At 41.0% G+C, this 22,226-nt stretch overlaps 1 protein-coding gene across 3 annotated transcripts in view; it reads left to right on the forward strand.

The window, feature by feature from the left end:
- Window positions 1-22,226, forward strand: part of LOC310872528 (uncharacterized protein) — a 32,254-nt gene that overhangs the window by 1,241 nt on the left and 8,787 nt on the right. For 2 of the 3 annotated variants that reach the window (XM_083784472.1, XM_083784473.1), the window contains exons 2-19: window positions 584-648; window positions 2,600-2,671; window positions 3,523-3,555; window positions 4,075-4,110; window positions 4,784-4,816; window positions 9,674-9,709; window positions 10,651-10,701; window positions 11,416-11,469; window positions 13,213-13,257; window positions 15,008-15,046; window positions 15,545-15,595; window positions 15,731-15,778; window positions 16,043-16,087; window positions 16,951-16,995; window positions 17,852-17,923; window positions 18,858-18,893; window positions 19,685-19,759; window positions 20,474-20,536. In XM_083784472.1, the coding sequence (XP_083640598.1) occupies window positions 584-648; window positions 2,600-2,671; window positions 3,523-3,555; window positions 4,075-4,110; window positions 4,784-4,816; window positions 9,674-9,709; window positions 10,651-10,701; window positions 11,416-11,469; window positions 13,213-13,257; window positions 15,008-15,046; window positions 15,545-15,595; window positions 15,731-15,778; window positions 16,043-16,087; window positions 16,951-16,995; window positions 17,852-17,923; window positions 18,858-18,893; window positions 19,685-19,759; window positions 20,474-20,536 (899 nt within the window). The remainder of the gene's footprint in view (window positions 1-583; window positions 649-2,599; window positions 2,672-3,522; window positions 3,556-4,074; window positions 4,111-4,783; window positions 4,817-9,673; window positions 9,710-10,650; window positions 10,702-11,415; window positions 11,470-13,212; window positions 13,258-15,007; window positions 15,047-15,544; window positions 15,596-15,730; window positions 15,779-16,042; window positions 16,088-16,950; window positions 16,996-17,851; window positions 17,924-18,857; window positions 18,894-19,684; window positions 19,760-20,473; window positions 20,537-22,226) is intronic. The other variant, XM_083784474.1, reaches the window with a different exon arrangement.

Raw genomic sequence — 22,226 nt, forward strand, 5'->3', positions numbered from 1 at the left:
GTGATTGACCCACTGATTACAGGTTATATGATATTAAAACATGAATCTTAACACACAAACATACACACACACATGTGCACGTGACGCACACATGTGCACGTGACACACACACACACACACACACACACACACACACACACACACACACACGCACACGCACACGCACACGTGTTATAATCAGATCTTAAAACCCCAGGGGGGTCCAGGGGGGAAATCGGAGTTGGAACCGGAGACCAATTGGGTCTCCACTGACCCGCTGAGCGCTGTTCAGAGGTGGGCAGCCGCTGCCCCGGCCAGCGGGGGCAATGGGGCTCAAGAGGTTTCATCCATTTGAATGTTTCTCTCTTAGTTTCTCATTTTCTCATTTATATATACGGTATATTATATATATATTTAATAACGTTATTAACAATAAAAGCATGTCCAACTCATCATGTATAGTAGTAGCATTACTCCAATATTGACTGTTGACTATAATGTTTGTTTAGTGTCATCAGCATGGAATCGAATAGTCATGTTATCAATCCAATATTGATTATAGTTCACTGATCAGTGTTTCTCCTGCTTGTTTTGTCATCAACAGGAATCTTTTTGTTATATGGGGACTTGTCTTTTTGGCAGCAAGTCTCTCAAGCGCTCCTGTTGAAGGTGAGAACACACACACACACACACACACACACACACACACACACACACACACACACACACACACACACACACACACACACACACACACACACACACACACCCCTTACAGGTCCAACTCTCTCTGAAAGTGACCAAATGGACACTTTTGACCCCACATTGGGAACCAATAAGATCATCACATTTAAAAGGTGAAAGGGTCAGGGTTCACAGCTGGACACATGAATAATGATTATATGATTAATTGCTACAACGTCAGCGTATACAAGTTGTTACTTAAAGGATACCAGGAAAACATCAAACCTAGTATTTATCTACTAGGATACCAGGAAAACATCAAACCTAGTATCTATCTACTAGGATACCAGGAAAACATCAAACCTAGTATCTATCTACTAGGATACCAGGTCAACATCAAACCTAGTATCTATCTACTAGGATACCAGGAAAACATCAAACCTAGCATCTATCTACTATGATAACAGGTCAACATCAAACCTAGTATCTATCTACTAGGATACCAGGTCAACATCAAACCTAGTATCTATCTACTAGGATACCAGGTCAACATCAAACCTAGTATCTATCTACTAGAATACCAGGAAAACATCAAACCTAGTATCTATCTACTAGGATACCAGGAAAACACCAAACCTAGTATCTATCTACTAGGATACCAGGAAAACATCAAACCTAGTATCTATCTACTAGGATACCAGGAAAACATCAAACCTAGTATCTATCTACTAGGATACCAGGTCAACATCAAACCTAGTATATATCTACTAGGATACCAGAAAAACATCAAACCTAGCATCTATCTACTAGGATACCAGGTCAACATCAAGACTAGTATATATCTACTAGGATACCAGGTCAACATCAAACCTAGCATCTATCTACTAGGATACCAGAAAAACATCAAACCTAGTATATATCTACTAGGATACCAGGTCAACATCAAACCTAGCATCTATCTACTAGGATACCAGGTCAACATCAAACCTAGCATCCATCTACTAGGATACCAGGTCAACATCAAACCTAGCATCCGGCTACACATACATTACATTCTTAACATGTTGAATACATATATAGGGTGAGTCTAATGTGTGCCTTATATGGGCCAATCAGTGTGTTTAATGTGTGCACTGTATAATGAGCCAATCAGAGTGAGTCTACTGTGTCTAATGGGCCAATCACAGTGAGGGATGTGACAGTCCAGTCCCAGAATCCTTCAAGATGGAGTGCTGTAATCCCCCCCCCCCCGCCTAAAACATGATAATCAGTTATTATGATTATACTAAGAGAAACATTTTTCTCCCATAAAGTGTCATAAAGTGTTAAAATATTATATTTGTATGTGGCCACACCCACCAGTCCATTAAGTATACCTGGTTTTCAGGTGGGTGGTGACCCACCTGAATTGAAGCCACCAACAGCTGTTGTTGTATGTTAAAGGGGGAGGGGCATGGGAGGGGATGATAATGTGAAGTCACTAAAGTGGACTTGATTCAAAAGCTTCCAGCTTTCAGGAAGAAACAAAATCTACCGACATATTTGAATATTCTAACCACACCTGGGGGTCTATTAGACACATACAGAAATCAGGGCTCTCCATCCTTCAGGTTTCTTTCATACTGCACCGAAATTTGTTTCTATACTGCCTACATATAACACCACTCTGTTAATATACATGTATCTGATCTGTGTACGACCTATTTGTCCATACTGTTACATCTGATCTTTAAGACCTACCATCCACATTCTTATTTTCAGTGATCATCAGATCACGTGTGTGTGTGTGTGTGTGTGTGTGTGTGTGTGTGCGCGCGCGCGTGTGCGCGCCCACGTGTGTGTGTGTGTGTGTTTGAGAGCTTTGTGTGTTTGTGAGCACCACATTTGTGATGATTTGATTGACTGAGCGGAATGTGATTTTTGTTTCCCTCTCCAGAGAAAGAAGAGGTGGAGGTGGAGGTGGAACTACCGGAGGAAGGAGAAGAGGAGGTCTCAGAGGAAGAGGAGGGTAGGAGATGAGGAGAGGAGAGGAGAGGAGATATTTTTAGTATTTTTATTTAGTTTAATAAACCAGTGTTAGATAGATGTGTGTATTGTTCCAGGCATAGTTGCATAATGAACAACATGAAGGAAATATGGACATAATTGGCCTGTGTTCAGAGAAGGGAAGCCCGGCGAGGAGCGAGTATTGGGCAGGAGGGCTGGGACTGAGGCACTATACGTCCTCCTGGTGGAGATTCTCACTGGCATGTGGAGGAATTCATTTCTAAAACACTTGCACTCTCCAAAATGCATATTGTGACTTCTTGGGACAAACGTGAGTCATGTGACCAAACGTTTGACTACAGGGGCCTGATCTGTGTTCCTAAATAATCGCCCATGTGATCCGGTCTAAAGGCGTGGTTTAGACCAGATGATAAAAACACAAAACTCTTATAAGGTGGTTTCATTTGTTTTTCCAGAGTCACTTTGTTTTGGTCTTTGGTCCCTGTTTGTTTTTAGTCTCGCCAGTTGGAATAAACAATGGATGGATTGAAGAATTAAACCTGCCTGGGAAGACTAAGCAGGACCTCTTGCTTGGTAACAGTTGGTAAACAGGATGTGAACTATTGGTAAACAGGATGTGAACTATTGGTAAACAGGATGTGAACTATTGATAAACAGGATGTGAACTATTGGTAAACAGGATGTTAACCATCGGTAAACACTGACAGGATCTTAAATGTTGATAAACAGGATGTTAACCATCGGTAAACAGGATGTTAAAAGTTTGTCAAACAGAATGTTAACTGTTGGTAAACAGGATGTAAAATGTTGATAAAAAATATGCTAACTGTTAGCATTGTCCTTCTTTTACAGATGACGATGATTCGAAGAGTAAGGATAAAATCGGTGAGAGGTTGACAGCTTTCCAGCTCCTAATGCTCAACTTTAAACTTTAAATCCTAACTTTCTAAAGCAGACAAGTCCATGTGTCAGGAAAGATGTGCCAAGTCGTGTCTAAATTGCAAAGATTTTGTATGTAAACAGGAATATGAATTGTATAGTAAAAACAGGGTATTAACTGTTGGTAAATAAAATAATAACTGTCCACCCAAAACTTTTTGTAAGCTAGGATCATATAGTTTAGAGAAATGAGCAGCAAACCAAGCTTGTTTTTGGTCTAAAAAGAAGAATCTGAGATATTAGCGTTAAATAAAACTGCGTCCCCATAGACAGCATAAGTCAGCGGGGATTTCCATTTCCGTTTCTGCGTATGCAGGACAGTTGATCACCGTAATCAACTGATATTAAAAAAGGTGTGAAAAGGCGATCGAATGAGTTAAATAGGATATTAATGTTAGTAAGCAGGATTTAAATTTTAGTAAAACGGTGCTACTGCTAACTTTTAGCATTGTCCTTCTTTTCCAGATGACGATGATTCGAGAAGTATGGATAAAATTCTCGGTGAGACGTTGACAGCTTTCCAACTTTAAATCCTAACTTTCTAAACCAGATGATTTAAAAACCAACACTAACCCTAACCCCGCAATAACCCACACATAAATGCATTGCTCTACCATAACATTTAAATAGCCTACAATGCGGTTTTAAAGTTATACATAAAAATCCTTTTCCTACTGAACGATTAGACGTAATTTCATGTTTATAATACATTAGTATTGGAATGATTATAGTGCAGTGTGTCTTCACCATAGAGGAAAGTAGTAGCTGACAGTGTTGCCATGCCTGCTTATCATTATCATTATTATGAATTGTCTTTTTGAGCATGTGTCCACAGACCGCCTTTACAATCATAAACGACCTTTGGCTTGTTTCCTGTAAAATTGCTTGTAAATATTGCTAGTTGATTGTTGCTTTTCTTCTTTTTTTTTTTTTTGCCCACATTAAAATGCATTTGTCCAAGACTCCACGAACCCCCATCTGAAACAAGGCAAAAAAATGTATAGGCCTATAGTAGGCCTATAGGTTTACGGTTTCCGTAGACCTGGTCGTTGATTTCCGTGGCAACACCGGTATAGCTGAGGGTTTTTTTCTTCTCCGCAGCATGAAGACAAAGGTGTATTCATGCCGTAATTACACAGTCACCTAATATTCCCTCTCTCCTTCTTTGCCGTAGTTCATCAGACCACGACAGCATCCAAGGATCTGGGTAAGACTAAACTAAGCGGCTTTCGGGTTGGTTAAGCATCGGAACAGAGTGAGCGGGGGACTCTAAGTGCAATGTGGCTTTTTACTCATTAAGGGACGGGATTAGTTCACTTTAGATGCAGCACAGAATGGAATCTGTCTGCTCGCGGCAGGCCGCTTCATACGACACCGGCTGCTAATGAAAAATCTGTCCGACATCAGGTTACGACAAAGAACGGCCCCTTGTCTGCTGGGCTGACACAGGAATATGTGTGGCTGCTATAGAGGCTCCTTTACATAAATACAAATAAGTACAAATGGAACCAAATTAGGTTCAATTTGTACACTCCGAGATAAATCAACTTAAATTGTACAATATACATTGGGGTCCCACAGATAGAAATGCCATTAAATGGTGGTCCACAGCCTAATTCAGGTCAAACTGGGGGCCCTTACAATGAAAATGGTTGGCCGTAAAACTCTTCTCTTATGGGGCTCCTTGGCATATATTTTCAGATGGGGGTCCGCAGGCTAATTAGTATCATTTTGGGGTCCTTGACATGACAAAGTTTTGGAACCACTGCTCTAGTTGACTGCTAATCAACCAATACGTCTTAGAGTGATCCTCTCACAATAGAAGGTGGACATGTTTTATTCTTTATTATTGTGTTATGATTGTGTATAACATATTTATTCTTAATTATAGTAGTATGTTTGTGTAAGAAGAACATGTTTATTCTTTAATATTGTATTATTATATTTGCGTACAAATAATATAAATCACCCATTCTTGAGATAAGGGACAAAACTTTTTTCAAACTAGATTTTTTTTTTTTTTAAGATACATTCAAATCAAATAGATGTATTTGTAGACACAGGTCTCAACTACCAATCTTGAGAAGGAACAGGTTTTTCGCATAACATTTCTTTCTAAAATGGGACATTTATGCACTTAATACCTGATTCTTGTCAACTCCGTCAGACACACTAAAATCCCTTTTAATTGAATTTGATAATTTCAACAATAATATAAAGTCCTCAGTTATCTTATAATGGCTTTCAGTAATCAAGTTAAGTAATACAATTATTTTAATATTGTTTTGTTCCAATATCACACTATTATGAAATATCCAATTTCTCAAATCCGTCATTTCAACCTTTATTTTCAATATTATAACATGAAAACCATGTAAAAAAAAAAAAAAAACATCATTACGTATCATTTCAGTTGGTGTTTCAATACATAAGCACAAAATATTTAACATCGAATTTTCTATTTCTTTGGAAATTAACAAAAACATCACGGGACGAACGTCTGACGGAGTTGACGAACATCTGACGGAGTTGACAAGTTTAACTGATTTAGGTTCTAGACCACCTAGGATCTTGATTCTGGTGACTAATCCCACATTTTCAAGGATGAGGAATACAGTGGTACTATTTATATTGGCCCTGTGACCATGGCAGCCATTTTCAAAATGGCCGCCACCTGCTGTTATTTTACAATAACTCAAGTTCCACACCACCTAGGATCTTGATTCTGGTGACTAATCATACATTTTCAAGGATGTGGGATACATTGGTACTATTTAGATTTGTCCTGTGACCATGGTAGACATTTTTAAAAATGGCCGCCAACTTTCTGTTATTTCCCAATAACTCAAGTTCTACACCACCTAGGATCTTGATTCTGGTGACTAATCCTACATTTTCAAGGAGGAGGAATACAGTTGTACTATTTAGATTTATCCTGTGACAATGGCAGCCATTTTCAAAAATGGTGGACCTGCTATTATTTTACCAATTTAGTCAGGGAATATTATCAGAATAATGTTAAATCTGTGAATACATTTCTTACCAATAATTTTTTCACCAATGTGTTTGTAAAGGTGTCTACTAACATATCCCACATTGGTTTCTATTGAACATTTTTGACAGCTGCTGAAAGTTGGGTACCATACCAAGTGGCTATGGCCAAACTAGGGAGTCTATGGCCAAACTAGGGGTCAAACCCCTTGGGCTAAATTCGGCCATATATCCACTTGCCCAAATGTGCTGACCTCATTTTGTGATGACGGCTATGGCCGTTTTCAGCCCAAGGAGTGTTCTTCGTGCATAGCTAATGTTTGGAATGCATTCACAATCATGAAAACTCCCTAGTTTGACATGTCACATGCTACTTAAAGCATAATGAACATTTTGCCTTATATAGGTTGTTGATGGTACCCCAACTTTCAGCAGCTGTCAAAAGTTCCCCTAGGGTGGTTGAATATAAAGCAATGTGGGATATGTTAGTAGACACCCTTCCAAACACATTGGTGAAGAAAATTCTTGATAAGGAATGTATTACCAGATTGTATTAATATCCCCTGACTAACTCATCTTCTAGACCACCTAGACCCGACTTCACCAACAGAGACCCGATTGACAACTAAACAACAAGTTTGGACAGCCCCACCAATTAGTGTTACGGAAAATAGCAAGTGTCTACCCTAGGCCCAGAGGGAGACACAGAACTTAGATGCGGCTCACATGTTGCACGACTCCTCAACAAGCTGCCACCAGAGATGAGAGCTGAATTCTGCCGCACAATGCTCTGCGGCCCAGGAGCAACCAACACCATGTTGGAGTTATCTGAGTGGTTGAAGCACGAGTCCTAGCCATATAGCCTGTGCAAAGGCAAACACCTTGAAGACCTGCTTGAGGTGAACATTGAGCAGTGAACAGTGAGCGAAAGACTGAAGACAGAAGATCTGCCTTCAGGACTATCAGGCAGGATGTGCAGACACTGAAGGCATCAGTGTCGTTCTGTGTCCCCAGCATGTCAACCAAAGCAATGTTACCAAATCAAAGGAGCCTTCACCTCAAGTCACCTGGGGCTGGGTGAGAAATCGTATCCTGTATCTAGCCTCACAACTAAATACAGACACTTGGCCAGACTGCCGTTTGAAAGGGTTAAACCCTTCATCCTGATTGGGGAAGACCACCCCACCTAATCACACCAACCGAACAAGTGAGTGTGGGGCCTCCAGGTGGGCCAGCAGCCATCTGCACAAGACTGGGCTGGACCCTGCAGGAAAGCAATCTCCAGCCAAGACAATGTAAGTTAACTATAACAGAGCCCCAGAACACAGAGGTCATGAGAAGGATGGAGAAACACTGGCAGGAGGCCACCAAGATCAATGCCACACTGCAGTGGCCAGTGAAGTCAAACTGTGCGTCTGTACCTGAAAGGGACAAGTCAAAGGCCAGAAAGCCCACCTCCTTTTAATGTCCTGTCAGTAGCAACTCAACCTGCACCTGAAATAAGCCCTGACCCCTCCCAGAGAAAGTTCATCCTTGAAAATGTAATGATTAGTCACCAGAATCAAGATCCTTGGTGGTCTAAAACTTGAGTTATTGGTAAAATAACAGCAGGTTGGTGGTCATTTTGAAAAACAATGGCTGCCATGGTCACAGGACAAATCTAAATAGTACCACTGTATTCCTCATCTTTTAAAATGTATTATTAGTCGCCAGAATCAAGATCCTAGGTGGTCTAAAACTTGAGTTATTGTAAAATAACAGCAGGTGGCGGCCATTTTGAAAAACAATTGCTGCCATAGTCACAGGACAAATCTAAATAGTACCAATGTATCCCTCATCCTTGAAAATGTATGATTAGTCACCAGAATCAAGATCCTAGATGGTGTAGAACTTGAGTTATTGTAAAATAACAGCAGGTGGCGGCCATTTTGAAATATGGCTGCCATGGTCACAGGGAAAATCTAAATTGTACCACTGTATCCCTCATCCTTGAAAATGTAGTCTTAGTCACCAGAATCAAGATCCTAGGTGGTGTAGAACTTGAGTTATTGTAAAATAACATCAGGTGGTGGCAATTTTGGAAAATGGCTGCCATGGTCACCACGAGACAAATCTGTGATGGCCCTATAGCCAAAAATTTTCCTTAAGGCATGCTCTAACTGTGTGCCAAATTAGAATACGTCCCATTATTCAAAAACTATAATTTTATTGTTTTAGGAACACTTTTGTCAACTCCGTCAGATACATGTCAACTCCGTCAGACACAAAACCTGACGGAGTTGACGTCTGACGGAGTTGACAAAATGTCATTTGTTTTCATCTTAACCCTCTGTAGTACAATGTAGCCATTTTGTTTTTGCTTCATTTGTTAGCTAAACCTAACCCTAAACTTTTATAATAAACATTATTTTGGAATTCTTAACAAAGATCATAATAATGTCCTGACGGAGTTGACATGTAAAAGCTGTGACCACCCTGATATCAACATTGTTTGTTTAAAATATCAAACAATTGAATGCTTGTCAGACCAGGTGCTCCACTGTTGCAACAAATACAAACGGGACTTGGAAAAGGAGTCTTCAGGCTAAATCTGTCGACAATATTTTCTGATTAATTTAAGACTTTTAAAAAACCTGACGGAGTTGACAGGAGACGTGGGACACACATTTGATATGAGATATCTAATGGAAAATATAAATTAAAATTATTGTGTATATTGTTTGCTATGTTGTTGACAATCTACTTTAATTTAGTATGTATATTTATGTGATTGTGACAGTATTAGACACTTTTTTAGCAGTTTGAAATTATGACCACTTGCTGGGGACAGGCTAAATACAGGCGTTTTTGGGTACAGTGCCTGCTTTTAACTAATTCAGATGGCATATGAAAACAATTATAATGAAATTAATGGCATAATAATACACAACTGTATTACATTTAACTTTGCAAGTGCTTTTATTTTTATTAAATTAATTTATTCTTAACAATAATAAGGCTCTTATGTGTGGGACATGTTTTTTCCACTTTTGTCCCTCATCTCAAGAATGAGTGAAATATGTGTTTGTTTCAGCGGTCAGCGCTGTGTCTGGACCATCCAATGGCAATGGTAAGAAGACCTGATAACTATAATCTGAACTAACCGTTACTCTACGTAAATATGCTTAATTATTTTAGCAAGATAGTCCACCCCATGCTTTGCCACTATAGGTGCAGCATGGTACACAATGGTCTCTTACAGAAATGCAAGGGTCTATTTTGTTCCAATTGTACAGTAGGCTACACTCTCTTATCACCATATTCTAACTTTTTTTTGTAAATTAACACCCTACTTCATCATACTATATCGTCATACGGAAAGCATGGCAAGTAGAAGATCTGCACGCGTAGATTTGGCAGCGATTTCAAAATCTTCACTTGGTAGAACCTGTAGAAAGCCTAGAAACATATCCTTACTTTATCATTAATATTATCTTATCTTATCTATCTATCTAATCTAAATGAATATGACCATAATTTACTAAACACATATCATGATAATTTAAAAAACAATACTTTAAACTAAGCGATTGAAAACATAAAGTGTTCATGAATAGTTTAATAAGGTAAGGTAAGCCAAGGTGATAAAATCAAATGTGGAGTTTGCCCAAAATCTCATTGAGTTAATGTCTTGACACCAGTAGAAGGTGAAACAGCGACATCTGCTGAGCCATTAATAGCAACAACAGCTTCAACGTAAACCCAGAAGTGGCTGGAACTGGCTTCATTTCCAGTGGATTTTAACATGATGAGTAAACATCAAATAGCCATGTCTGCCCTGTGATGTGACAATAGATCTGATTCTGAGTCGTGAGACGTGCTCACAACGGACAGGCAATGGCAATGATGGCATCACACTGATCAACCTTGCCAATTACTGTACTATACCTTCATTCCTGATTTTAAAGGGACAGCACATTAGTTCAAGACAAGTATTGTTTGTTGTTGTTGTTGTTATGCTGTGTGTTCCATTTCGTTCATAGGCCTAACATCTTTTTTATATTGTCGCAGCATCCAGTCATCCCTCCGCAGTGCGCGGACCTGATCAGGCCACACCCTCTGGTAACCAACATTCCTCCTAACGTACTGTATCACTGTGGCAGCGTGGCTATACCACTGTTGGGACTTTTGATACTGTAAACTTTACTTTACAGTGTAAAGGCTCATACATAGTCTGGATTTACGGTGGTGAGGTGACCACCGAACTACAACATGACGTCACGAGCCGCAGTGAAGAGCAAACCACCGCCACCGCCCCAGCCCTTCTCTCTGTTTTTACCCACCACCGCTCAATGTTATTTCAGCTCCGGTGGTCGGCTCACCACCGGAGCGGTGGTCACCTCACCACCGGAAATCCAGACTATGAATGAGCCTTAATAACGCAACTACTATTTTGTGGTAACTACCGCAAATCCTCAAATATTGACCTGCGGGCTTGTATTTGTTTCAACTGTAGCGGATCCCAGACTTTTATTGGAAGGAGGGCATATATTATATTTTGATTTTTCAGTTTGAACCCAGTAAAATGTACTGGGTTCATTTATTGAAACCACGTGGTATACTGTATGAAATATTAAACAGTGCAGTACCAGACGGTACCAAAAAAGCCCTAAAGATGCCCGTTGTTCTGACTGTCTGGAAAGTTATTGAGAAGTGCGAAAAGCTTTTAGCAGCGACATGTGAACACTGATTGACTGATATTGAGAGAAAATGTACCATTAACATTAAAATCACTTTCTCTCTCTCTCTCTCTCTCTCTCTCTCTCTCTCTCTCAGACCCAGCATCAGCAGACCTTCATGGACCAACAGCTAACAGCTCCAGCTCAGCAGGTAAAACCTTTAGCAGACCTTCACGGTGTCGTTAGCTCTTGGTTGGACGCCCCACTGTGACCATTACAAATTTAAGTTCACACACAAATAATTGCGATCATCAATTAAATTGTGTTTGTGGCATTGAACATTGGAACAGATGAATCAAGACATTTCTGTTTGCCAATGCCTGGTAATCAAAAATAAATCACAGGGCAGATATGACAAATAACTCTAATATACCAATAAATTATACTGACATTCATTATTTTTATATTTATAGTAAAATAAAAGCTCACAAAGTGATGTGTTGTAACTTGTAAGCTTGTATATCGGCCATTTCAGCTTTTTTCCATGTTTTCAACATGGAAACGATTATGACGACAAAATAATTGTGATTAAAAAGTGTATATAATGAACGCAACATCCAATCAACCCCACTTTGGAACGGCATGTTGAGGGAACTCTCCAAAGCTCAGCTCCAAAAGAAATGTCACTACACTGCATTAGCATTTAGCACTGCCACAAATGGGAAATACACAAGCACACGCACAAAAGCAGACATTTTAACAATGTATTCATGTCCACATAAAGGGGAGTATACAAAGGTACATACATTATATTAAAAAAGATAATCATATTACGTAAGAAAGAGGCAAACACTGTGAAAATAGCCGATCTAACAAGCTCACAACATCCCGCACTGCAAGACGTTGTGTGCTTGTAGATCGGCTATTTGTAGATGGACTAATTTCTAAATATTTATTTGTGGAGCAGAGTCAAACTAAATGTAATGCCCACCCTGAGAAGCACTTAGAATTGAAGTGCTTCTCAGGATGGTGGGCGCCTAATTTAAATAATGGATATTTTGGGGGATCACAGCCTGAAAAGTTTGGGAACCAGGAAAACCTATAGCTCAGTAACAGCGTCTCCACCACACCCCAGACAGTCTTTAACTCACTTGATTCAGAATTCAGATATTTGATATGAATTGTATCTGACACGTCCCTTCCTATGAAAAGCTATTGTAACTTAAAACTCACTGGTCCTGGCGGCTGCAACCCAGGACTTATACACAGTCCTGGCTTGGCCACCAAGCTATAGCTGCATGTTCTGCAGCATGCCATGCACGTATGCATGTACTGTACGCACCGGATCCTATACTCAGTATACTGTATACAGTGGGTGTACTCAGTATACTGTATACAGCGGGTGTATCCTATACTCAGTATACTGTATACAGTGGGTGTATCCTATACTCAGTATACTGTATACAGTGGGTGTATCCTATACTCAGTATACTGTATACAGTGGGTGTATCCTATACTCAGTATACTGTATACAGTGGGTGTATCCTATACTCAGTATACTGTATACAGCGGGTGTATCCTATACTCAGTATACTGTATACAGCGGGTGTATCCTATACTCAGTATACTGTATACAGTGGGTGTATCCTATACTCAGTATACTGTATACAGTGGGTGTATCCTATACTCAGTATACTGTATACAGCGGGTGTATCCTATACTCAGTATACTGTATACAGTGGGTGTATCCTATACTCAGTATACTGTATACAGTGGGTGTATCCTATACTCAGTATACTGTATACAGTGGGTGTATCCTATACTCAGTATACTGTATACAGTGGGTGTATCCTATACTCAGTATACTGTATACAGTGGGTGTATCCTATACTCAGTATACTGTATACAGTGGGTGTACTTGCCAACAATGACACTTTGTCACGTCGACCAACAGGAGGAGTAGAGAGCAGTTCTACATCAGGGCCACAGGAACCACCAGGTCTGTGATTTCATAATTAAGACATCTTACAATAAATGCACCAAGTCTCTCTCTGTGTGTGTGTGTGTGTGTGTGTGTGTGTGTGTGTGTGTGTGTGTGTGTGTGTGTGTGTGTGTGTGTGTGTGTGTGTGTGTGTGTGTGTGTCGAGAACTGTTCGCACAAACAAAAGCCTTTGCCCAGGCCAGTGGTGTATATGCAAAAAAATCATTATTTGCTGGGCCTGGGACCATCTGGGTGGGCACACTGCAAAATGTTTGCATTAATTAATTCATTGATACAATTTTTTTCCTTCAATTTCAACAAAAATATAGTCAGGTGTCTTAGAGATTGACATGTAATGTCAGGCGGCTACAAGACACTTCAAATACAAATCACACATGTGTAAAGTGAAGTGAGGGGCACTATCATCATACATCATCTCATTCCGGCCTCACCTTCGTTTGTTTGTGTTAAGACAATGTTTGTGTTTACACAAACCTCATCAAAGCTGGACATAGGAGGGGCTACGGCTAGCGCCCCCATAAAACCATAAAACAACAACATGCACACTCTCCCAGGCAGCCTACTAGCACCATAATACACACACACACACACACACACACACACACACACACACACACACACACACACACACACACACACACACAGTATTGAAGACTGCATAGTGCACAACAACAGCTAGTTTTTTCAACTCGCTTCCAAATTACAAATTAGCAAGATAGCACCCATAGCATATAGCAGCAGACAACATGGGAACAATCAATGAAAATCCATTGGGAAAAACTTACAATTATGACCTTTGACGTCTTCAATCATGTGGAGTTGCCCAGTAAAGCTGAAGTCCTGTCAGGATACAACTGTTGTAAAGTAGCTCCTCTTGGGACTGCATGCTCACTTCCTTTCTTTCCAAAAACGTTGCAATAGACATTTGACATTGTGAGGCTAACTTTATAGGCTACTCTCAGAGAAGCTTCTCGTTTATATTTAATCATAATTCATAAACAAAGACATAAGTTTCTGGGGTGAAGAAAATCATAACTGCCACATTCTGGAAACAAGCACATGTTGACAGGCATCAGGCAGGCATGACCAATCAATCTATGCAGGTACAGATGGACAAACTAGGCAGTGCTAGTGGATATGGATCCACATAGGAAAAGATTAATAAATACACCCACTGCCATATTTTGCTAAATGAATGCAGTGATTAGGCTACATCCACATTATGTTATAGGGATGCTACTGTCATCATATGATATTTATTATTATCGCACATTTATCACACATATGTATTTTGGTGCTGGGCCCAGTTCAGACATAAATTAAATAAATTGTGCATTCATATAGTGCGTTTCATAAGGCGTTTTATAGAGATCGTGCATTACATTCACGCATCCACACACCAATGCCGGAGGGAAACCATGCAAGGCACCAACCTGCACATCGGGAGCAATTAGGGGTTCAGAGTCTTGCTCAAGGACACTTCGACACGAACTCTGGGGGAGCCCGGGGTTCGACAAAGAACTCCATATATGGGCATAAAGGGACACGGACATATTAATTGGTTGGGGCATGCATTTGAAACTTGCATCGTTACACCAAAGTAGGCCAGTGCCAAACGGGCAGTGCTGTAGAGGCCCCACGGGCACCACTCTAGATAATAATAATAATAATAATAATAATAATAATGAATGAACTGATAAGACTGTATGCTCACTGCTATAACTCACGTCTGTCTTTATGCATGCAGGTTCTGACACAGTGGACAGTGTGGACACAGAGTCCAATGGTAACTATGCTATACTATAGTAGCAATTGTAGTTTGTATGAGCTTAATATCGTTGCTGTTGTGAGGAAACCACCTAACTCCATTTGATTTGATTTTGTTTGTGTGCATAAATCAGTGCTATTGAACAACATTTACGTTCGTGTGTTGTTTTGAAAATATTGAACCAATTAAAAGTAGTAAAAAGCGCTTCGGACAAAACCTCTTAACTCCATTGGACCCTCCAAACTGTCTGCTAAAGCAACTAACTCCACCACCTCTGTCCCTATCATGGATGTATAGGCCTAATTGACAATATATAAAGTCACAACACCGACTCTGATGAGGCAGTAATATTGCTTTGTTTTCAAAATATACAGTTTTCTTCATTTCCTGAAATATTTATATATTTTTTATTTCCTGAAACATGAACATGTTGGAGTTAAGTGGTTTCTTCCCGACATATACTGTTATCTGTATCAGGCTACTGGCGTGTGTTTCATTCCAATGTGATCTCTGTAGGAAATGGACACAAGCTGCTGAGTTCAGGAGCAACAAATGGCGGAGCCGCAGGTAGGACTGTCTGTCTGTCTGTCTGTCTGTCTGTCTGTCTGTCTGTCTGTCTGTCTGTCTGTCTGTCTGTCTGTCTGTCTGTCTGTCTGTCTGTCTGTCTGTCTGTCTGATTGACTAATTGTTTCATGTCATCAGGTGTGTCAGAGCCATTTGTGGGCGGAGCTTCTCACCTGGATTACACAGGTGAGTGTCGTGCAGGTGATTCCTCTCCACCGCCATCTGCTGTCTCTGGATGTGCATGACCACACACACACCTGTTGTTTATGGAGCTAATCGATGTGTCCGTGAATGTTTGTGCATGCAGGCACGCACAACACACACACACACACACACACACACACACACACACACACACACACACACACACACACACACACACACACACACACACACACACACACACACACACACATGCACCATCATTATCACGTTGTGTTTCTCTCTCAGGAGTTCTAGATCCATCCAATCACGACTTTCTCATTGGTCTGATGGGTGAGTTACAGAAAAAAGTACTAATATTAGGCATAATAAATGCATAATGCAATATAACATATTGTCACTGGAAACCAACTATCTCCATTACAATAACACTATTATCACATTATGTGTTGTTAGACTCCATTATAGCCCGTAGCACTTGCCCCATCCTCGACGACCTTACAGGCATATGCAAAGGCTCAATTTATGTAATTTAGTAGACGTGGCAGGGGAGGATTATCCAATGGGCCTGTTGGGCCCAGGCCCAGGTTGAGCGTCCGTGTGACCGTGAAGAGGCTCAAGCTCAGGGCACCCTAAAAAAGGGGTAACAGTGAATAATAGTGACCCACACGGTCCTCGTCACTGTTATTAACAATGGGCTTATTAAAGGGGTAACAGTGAATAATAGTGACCCACACGGTCCTCGTCACTGTTATTAACAATGGGCTTATTAAAGGGGTAACAGTGAATAATAGTGACCCACACGGTCCTTGTCACTGTTATTAACAATGCAGGCTTATTCATTTGTGTCAATAAAATAACCCCAAAAGTCCTAAACCATCATGATACGGTACATTACTGCAAGTGTTTAAACCCTTAATTTGCATTTATTTGGCTTAGTTTTTGCCTGTTTATTATTTTTAAGCAATCCCCCTTGCTGTAAATCGTGAATATATCACAGCCCTATATGTCATAATTTGTTATGCGTACACGTGTGCAGACAATATGGGCCTCATCGGGAAGAAAAAGAAAAATCTCCGGATGTTAGGTTCGTAGTTTACGTATTGATCCTGGATGTTTCACCACGTGTTGTGTGTTCAATCGCTCTGGATTAAGAGCATCTGCAAAAAAATGCCTAAATTGTAAATTGTTGTTAGGTGGAGTGGATCACTTCGCTTCAGACGTACATATGGAGATTGCAGGTGGGTTTTTATATCATTATACACAGACACAGAACAGAGAACAATGCAATACAATCACTATTAAACAAACCGGAAATCATAATATTGAGTTCTTGATATTACATTATTATATTTTGTTTGTTTTTCTCTCATGTCTTTACAGCTATGATCAGTTCAGCCCCACAGGAATTCAGAGGTCCCACTTTTTCACTGACATTAGTTAGTTGGTTAGTTGGTTAGTTAGTTAGTTAGTTAGTTCGTTAGTTCGTTAGTTCGTTAGTTCGTTAGTTCGTTAGTTCGTTAGTTCGTTTGTTTGTTCGTTAGTCCTAGGGGTCCTTGAGGGAGTTCCAGGGAGTCCCCAGCTAAATGATAGTTTGGAACCAAACTGGACCCTTATGGGTCTGTAACTCATCCATTTGGTTCCATTTGTACACTCTCAGAGTTAAATTAACATGGATTTTTCTATATAAATGTAGGGGTCCCAGAGATAGAAATGCCATTAAATGGGGGGTCCGTAGACTAATGCATGTCAAACTGTGTGGTCCTTGAAATTAAACGGGTTGAGAATCACTGCTAGAGCCGTAAAAAATCTTCTCCCATGGAGCTCCCTGGCATATCTTTTCAAATGGGGGTCCGCGGGGCTAATTGATGTCAATGTGGGGGTCCTTGACATGAAAACGTTTGAGAACCACTGAGTTAGTTAGTAAGTTAGTCACTGACATTACGTGTATATATTACTAGTACTACATGATTACATGATGCACATTTCATGAATGTATTTTGTGATTTTATGATAATGTAAATGTACATTATTACATTCACGTTATTTGTTATTATTTAAACTTAGTACGTATAGTTTTCTCTCTTTCTCTGATAGGTCAGCATGGTGACATCAGCGGCTCAGTATCTGACCAATCATCTTCCAGCTCCAACTCAGGAGGACACAGAGGTCAGAGGTCACACACGCACACATACACGCACGCACGCACACACACACACACACACACACACACACACACACACACACACACGCACACACACACACACACACACACACACACACACATGCACGCTAGGGCATTAACAACGTTTGGTGACGTCATCAATGTAATCACATTGAATTTTATTAGTGATTTGTTGATATAGCTGCAGTTTACCTTCCTTACCCGTATTGTATTTTAAAAACTTGTTTAGTTCTTAGTACTGATGAGTACTAAAAGAAAAAACAACAACAACAACAACAACAGCAGCAGCGATGGACAGCAGTTTTGTGCAGATGTGGCAAAAACAGGAGTGCCTGTACCCAATTGTCTTCCGACACGTACTCCTCCTTCTTGTGTGTGTGCATGTGCGTGTGCGTGTGCGTGTGTGTGCGTGCGTGCATGCGTGCGTGCGTGTGTGTGTGTGTGTGTGCAGTGCGCAGTGTTGGGTCAGCTACACATGTAGCTTAACTTGCTTGCTGGTTTTAATTTTTTTCTTTAAATTTTTTTTCCAGTAAGAATTGAGTCTTGAAAAGCTGCACGTATAGTGGAGTAAGCAATAGGTCTATTAAAGTTAGGCCTATTAGCTATGATTTACTGTTTTGCAGTGTTGGGTCAGCTACATGTAGCTTAACTTGCCCAACACTGCAGATAACAATGAATCATAGCTAATAGGCATATCAATTAATTTTAATAGACCTATTGCTTACTCCACTATACATGCAGGTATTCCAGCCTCAATTCTTACTGGGAAAAAACCCATCAAATACGTAATATTGACGTGTGTGTGTGTGTGTGTGTGTGTGTGTGTGTGTGTGTGTGTGTGTGTGTGTGTGTGTGTGTGTGTGTGTGTGTGTGTGTGTGTGCCTGCGTGCGTGACATTGTGTTGTTTGTTCTTTGCAGATACCCCTGACTCCCCTGACTCACCTGACACAAATGGTAAGGCAAATGTGCATTGTTTAAATTAAAAATCATATACTGTATACTGTATACGTAAACTTTGCATTTTGGAGTGAGTGTTTTGGCAACACCTTTGATAGCTATGTGGTCATTACAGACACAATACATATTTATACAAATGACTCACCCCATGAAACCTTGAATTCATGGATATGTTTTGTTTTTGTTCCTGGTCCAGTAATCGAATACATACACAAATTAGTAAAGTAAATAGGAAGCCAAGGCAAAACGAAACGATATGTACTTAAATACAATTTGAGGTAGCCTACTTATACTTTGCTAGAGTATTTCCAATTTCAATCAATACTTTTACTTCTACTCCACCTGCGCCTAATTAGTTACTTTGAAGTTTTAGAATACGAATACCACTTCAGCGCTACATTGGCTACTTGAAAATACCCAATCTACAAGATCACAACACGTTGCAAAGCGAGCTTGTAGGTCTGCTATTTTCTAAAGATGTTTATACAGTACTTAACACAATGAATGGGACATACTGCTGCTAATTTCTGCTGGTGGTATTTTAAGTATATTTTGATGCCAATACTTTTGTACGAATGAATGGATTAATGAATGAATGAATGAATGAATGAATGAATGAATGAATGGGTGGATTAATGGATGAATGAATGAATGAATGAATGAATGAATGAATGGATGGATGGATGGATGGATGGATGAATGAATTGATTAACGAATGAATGAATGCATGAATGAATGAATGAATGAATGGATGAATTAATTAATGAATGTGTGCGTTTCTGTTGCAGGAAACGGACGTCTGACCATCATGATAGTAGATCATGGAGCTGCATTAGATAATGGACTTATGGTGGATAATGGAGGTATGTCAAACCATCATCCTCTCATATCCTATCAGTGGTTCTCAACCAGTGGTCCTTGAGGGGGTTCCAGGTGGTCCCCAGCTAAATGATGGAGAGTTGAGGGGGTTCCAGATGGTCCCCAGCTAAATGATGCAGAGTTGAGGGGGTTCCAGATGGTCCCCAGCTAAATGATGGAGAGTTGAGGGGGTTCCAGATGGTCCCCAGCTAAATGATGCAGAGTTGAGGGGGTTCCAGATGGTCCCTAGCTAAATGATGCAGAGTTGAGGGGGTTCCAGATGGTCCCCAGCTAAATGATGGAGAGTTGAGGGGGTTCCAGATGGTCCCCAGCTAAATTATGCAGAGTTGAGGGGGTTCCAGATGGTCCCCAGCTAAATGATGCAGAGTTGAGGGGGTTCCAGATGGTCCCCAGCTAAATGATGTAGAGTTGAGGGGGTTCCAGATGGTCCCCAGCTAAATGATGCAGAGTTGAGGGGGTTCCAGATGGTCCCCAGCTAAATGATGTAGAGTTGGTAACCAAATAATGGATATGAATATTAGATCTTTAACTCTTGATAGTGTAAAAATCTACTCTAAATGTGGTCCATGGCTCAAATGCCAAATATTATATACATTATATGCTGTATAAATTCCATGTATTATTATTGTTAATAATATTATTGAGTGATTGATTACCATTGTGGTAATCACAACAATTAAATATATGTCTATTTTCAGTGACAGACTCCATCATGACCGCCAGTGACCTTCAAACACACAGCCCACTCTCTGATGTAACAGGTATATTGTTGTTGTATATAAATACTATGGAATGGTTTATAAATACTCCATCCATCCATCCATCCATCCATCTTCAAACGCTTATCCGTAGTCAGGTCGCGGGGGCAACAGCTCCACCAGAGAGCTCCAGACTTCCCTCTCCAGAGCAACATTACTGACCTCCTCCTGGGGGATCCCGAGACGTTTCAAGACCAGTGAGTCGATAAAATCCCTCCATCTGCGCCTTGGTCTGCCCCGGGGTCTCCTCCCAGTGGGACGTGGTCCTTGGTCTGCCCCGGGGTCTCCTCCCAGTGGGACGTGGTCCTTGGTCTGCCCCGGGGTCTCCTCCCAGTGGGACGTCTGCCCCGGGGTCAGAGCCGGACTAACAATGGAACTAGGTGGAGCTTAAGCGCCAGGGCCCGAAGGTTGCAGGGCCTGGTACGAGACTATAGGTACAGCTGTTGCTTCTTTCGAAAAGTATAACGCAACATAGGAACCCCCGCTAGTGTTTTTGGTCTTCAGAGAGTTTCTGTAGCAGTTTTCTGGAGGGGGGGGGGCAGTCGGTTTGGGGGGGTTCCCCACGGCTGCGCGTCGCTTCCTCCTCCGACAGAGGGGAAGCGAGTAAGCGACGCCGTCAGAAGCCCCCTTGCTCAGGAAGGCCCCCTCACTCAGACGGACCAAGTTGCGACAATAACATACAGCCTATGTAAAGAGGAATATAAACAAGACCTTGGCGCAAAACTTCATATTTACCCAGCTCTAATGCAACAAAAGTGTGTTCTTACATCCTCCATTTCACGATTTCAGCACTCGTGAGTAAATTAATTTAATTGCTATTATGAAAGTTTTCAGTGACGTTGGACCCACAGGTTGCATTGTCGTCAATAATTAATCTGTCTTTAAAACGTTCTAATATTAATATAGCATATTGGCATTGTCTGTTGGTGCACACATGTTATATGGACCATGTAACAACATGGTCAACAGCACTGTTTGCAAATGTAGCTACATTTGTTGGCGACAAAGACAATTTAGACAAAACCTGCCTGCTAATGGAGCTTGTAGATATACTGATATAGGCTAATTATTTTTCGGGGAAATTGCAGATAGTTTAGCAGAGACTGAAGTTGGAAAGGCTGTGCGCAGTGCAGTGCCTGCTGTCTGCTGTGTCTTGTGTCAGCGGGCAGCGCAGGCAGTAGTGGATATGCGCTAAACGCATGCATGTTAATTAATTCATTAATTAATTAATTGGCTGAATCAGTAGGGGCCTTGAGAGGGGTTAATCCGTCACTGCCCGGGGTCTCCTCCCAGTGGGACGTGCGTCGAGGACCTCCCTAGGGAGGCGCCCGAGAGGCATCCTAACCAGATGCCCGAACCACCTAAACTGGCTGCTTTCCAGGCAAAGGAGCAGCGGCTCTACTCCGAGTCTCTCCCGAGTCTCACCCTATCTCTAAGGGAGATGCCAGCCAACTCATTTCGGTCGCTTGTATTCGCGACCTTATTCTTTCGGTCATGACCCACACTTCATGACCAGGTGAGAGTATAGGAACGAAGATTGCTCGGTAGACAGAGAGCTTTGCCTTCTGGCTCAACTCTCTTTTCGTCACAACAGTGAGCAGTACAGCGACTGCAATACCGCCCCTGCCGCTCCGATTCTCCGGCTGATCTCCTTCTCCGTCCTCCCCTCACTCGTGAACAAGACCCTGCGATA

Source organism: Protomyctophum parallelum (assembly GCF_964188405.1).
Source record: "Protomyctophum parallelum genome assembly, chromosome: 1".
Classification (NCBI taxonomy): Eukaryota; Metazoa; Chordata; class Actinopteri; order Myctophiformes; family Myctophidae; genus Protomyctophum; species Protomyctophum parallelum.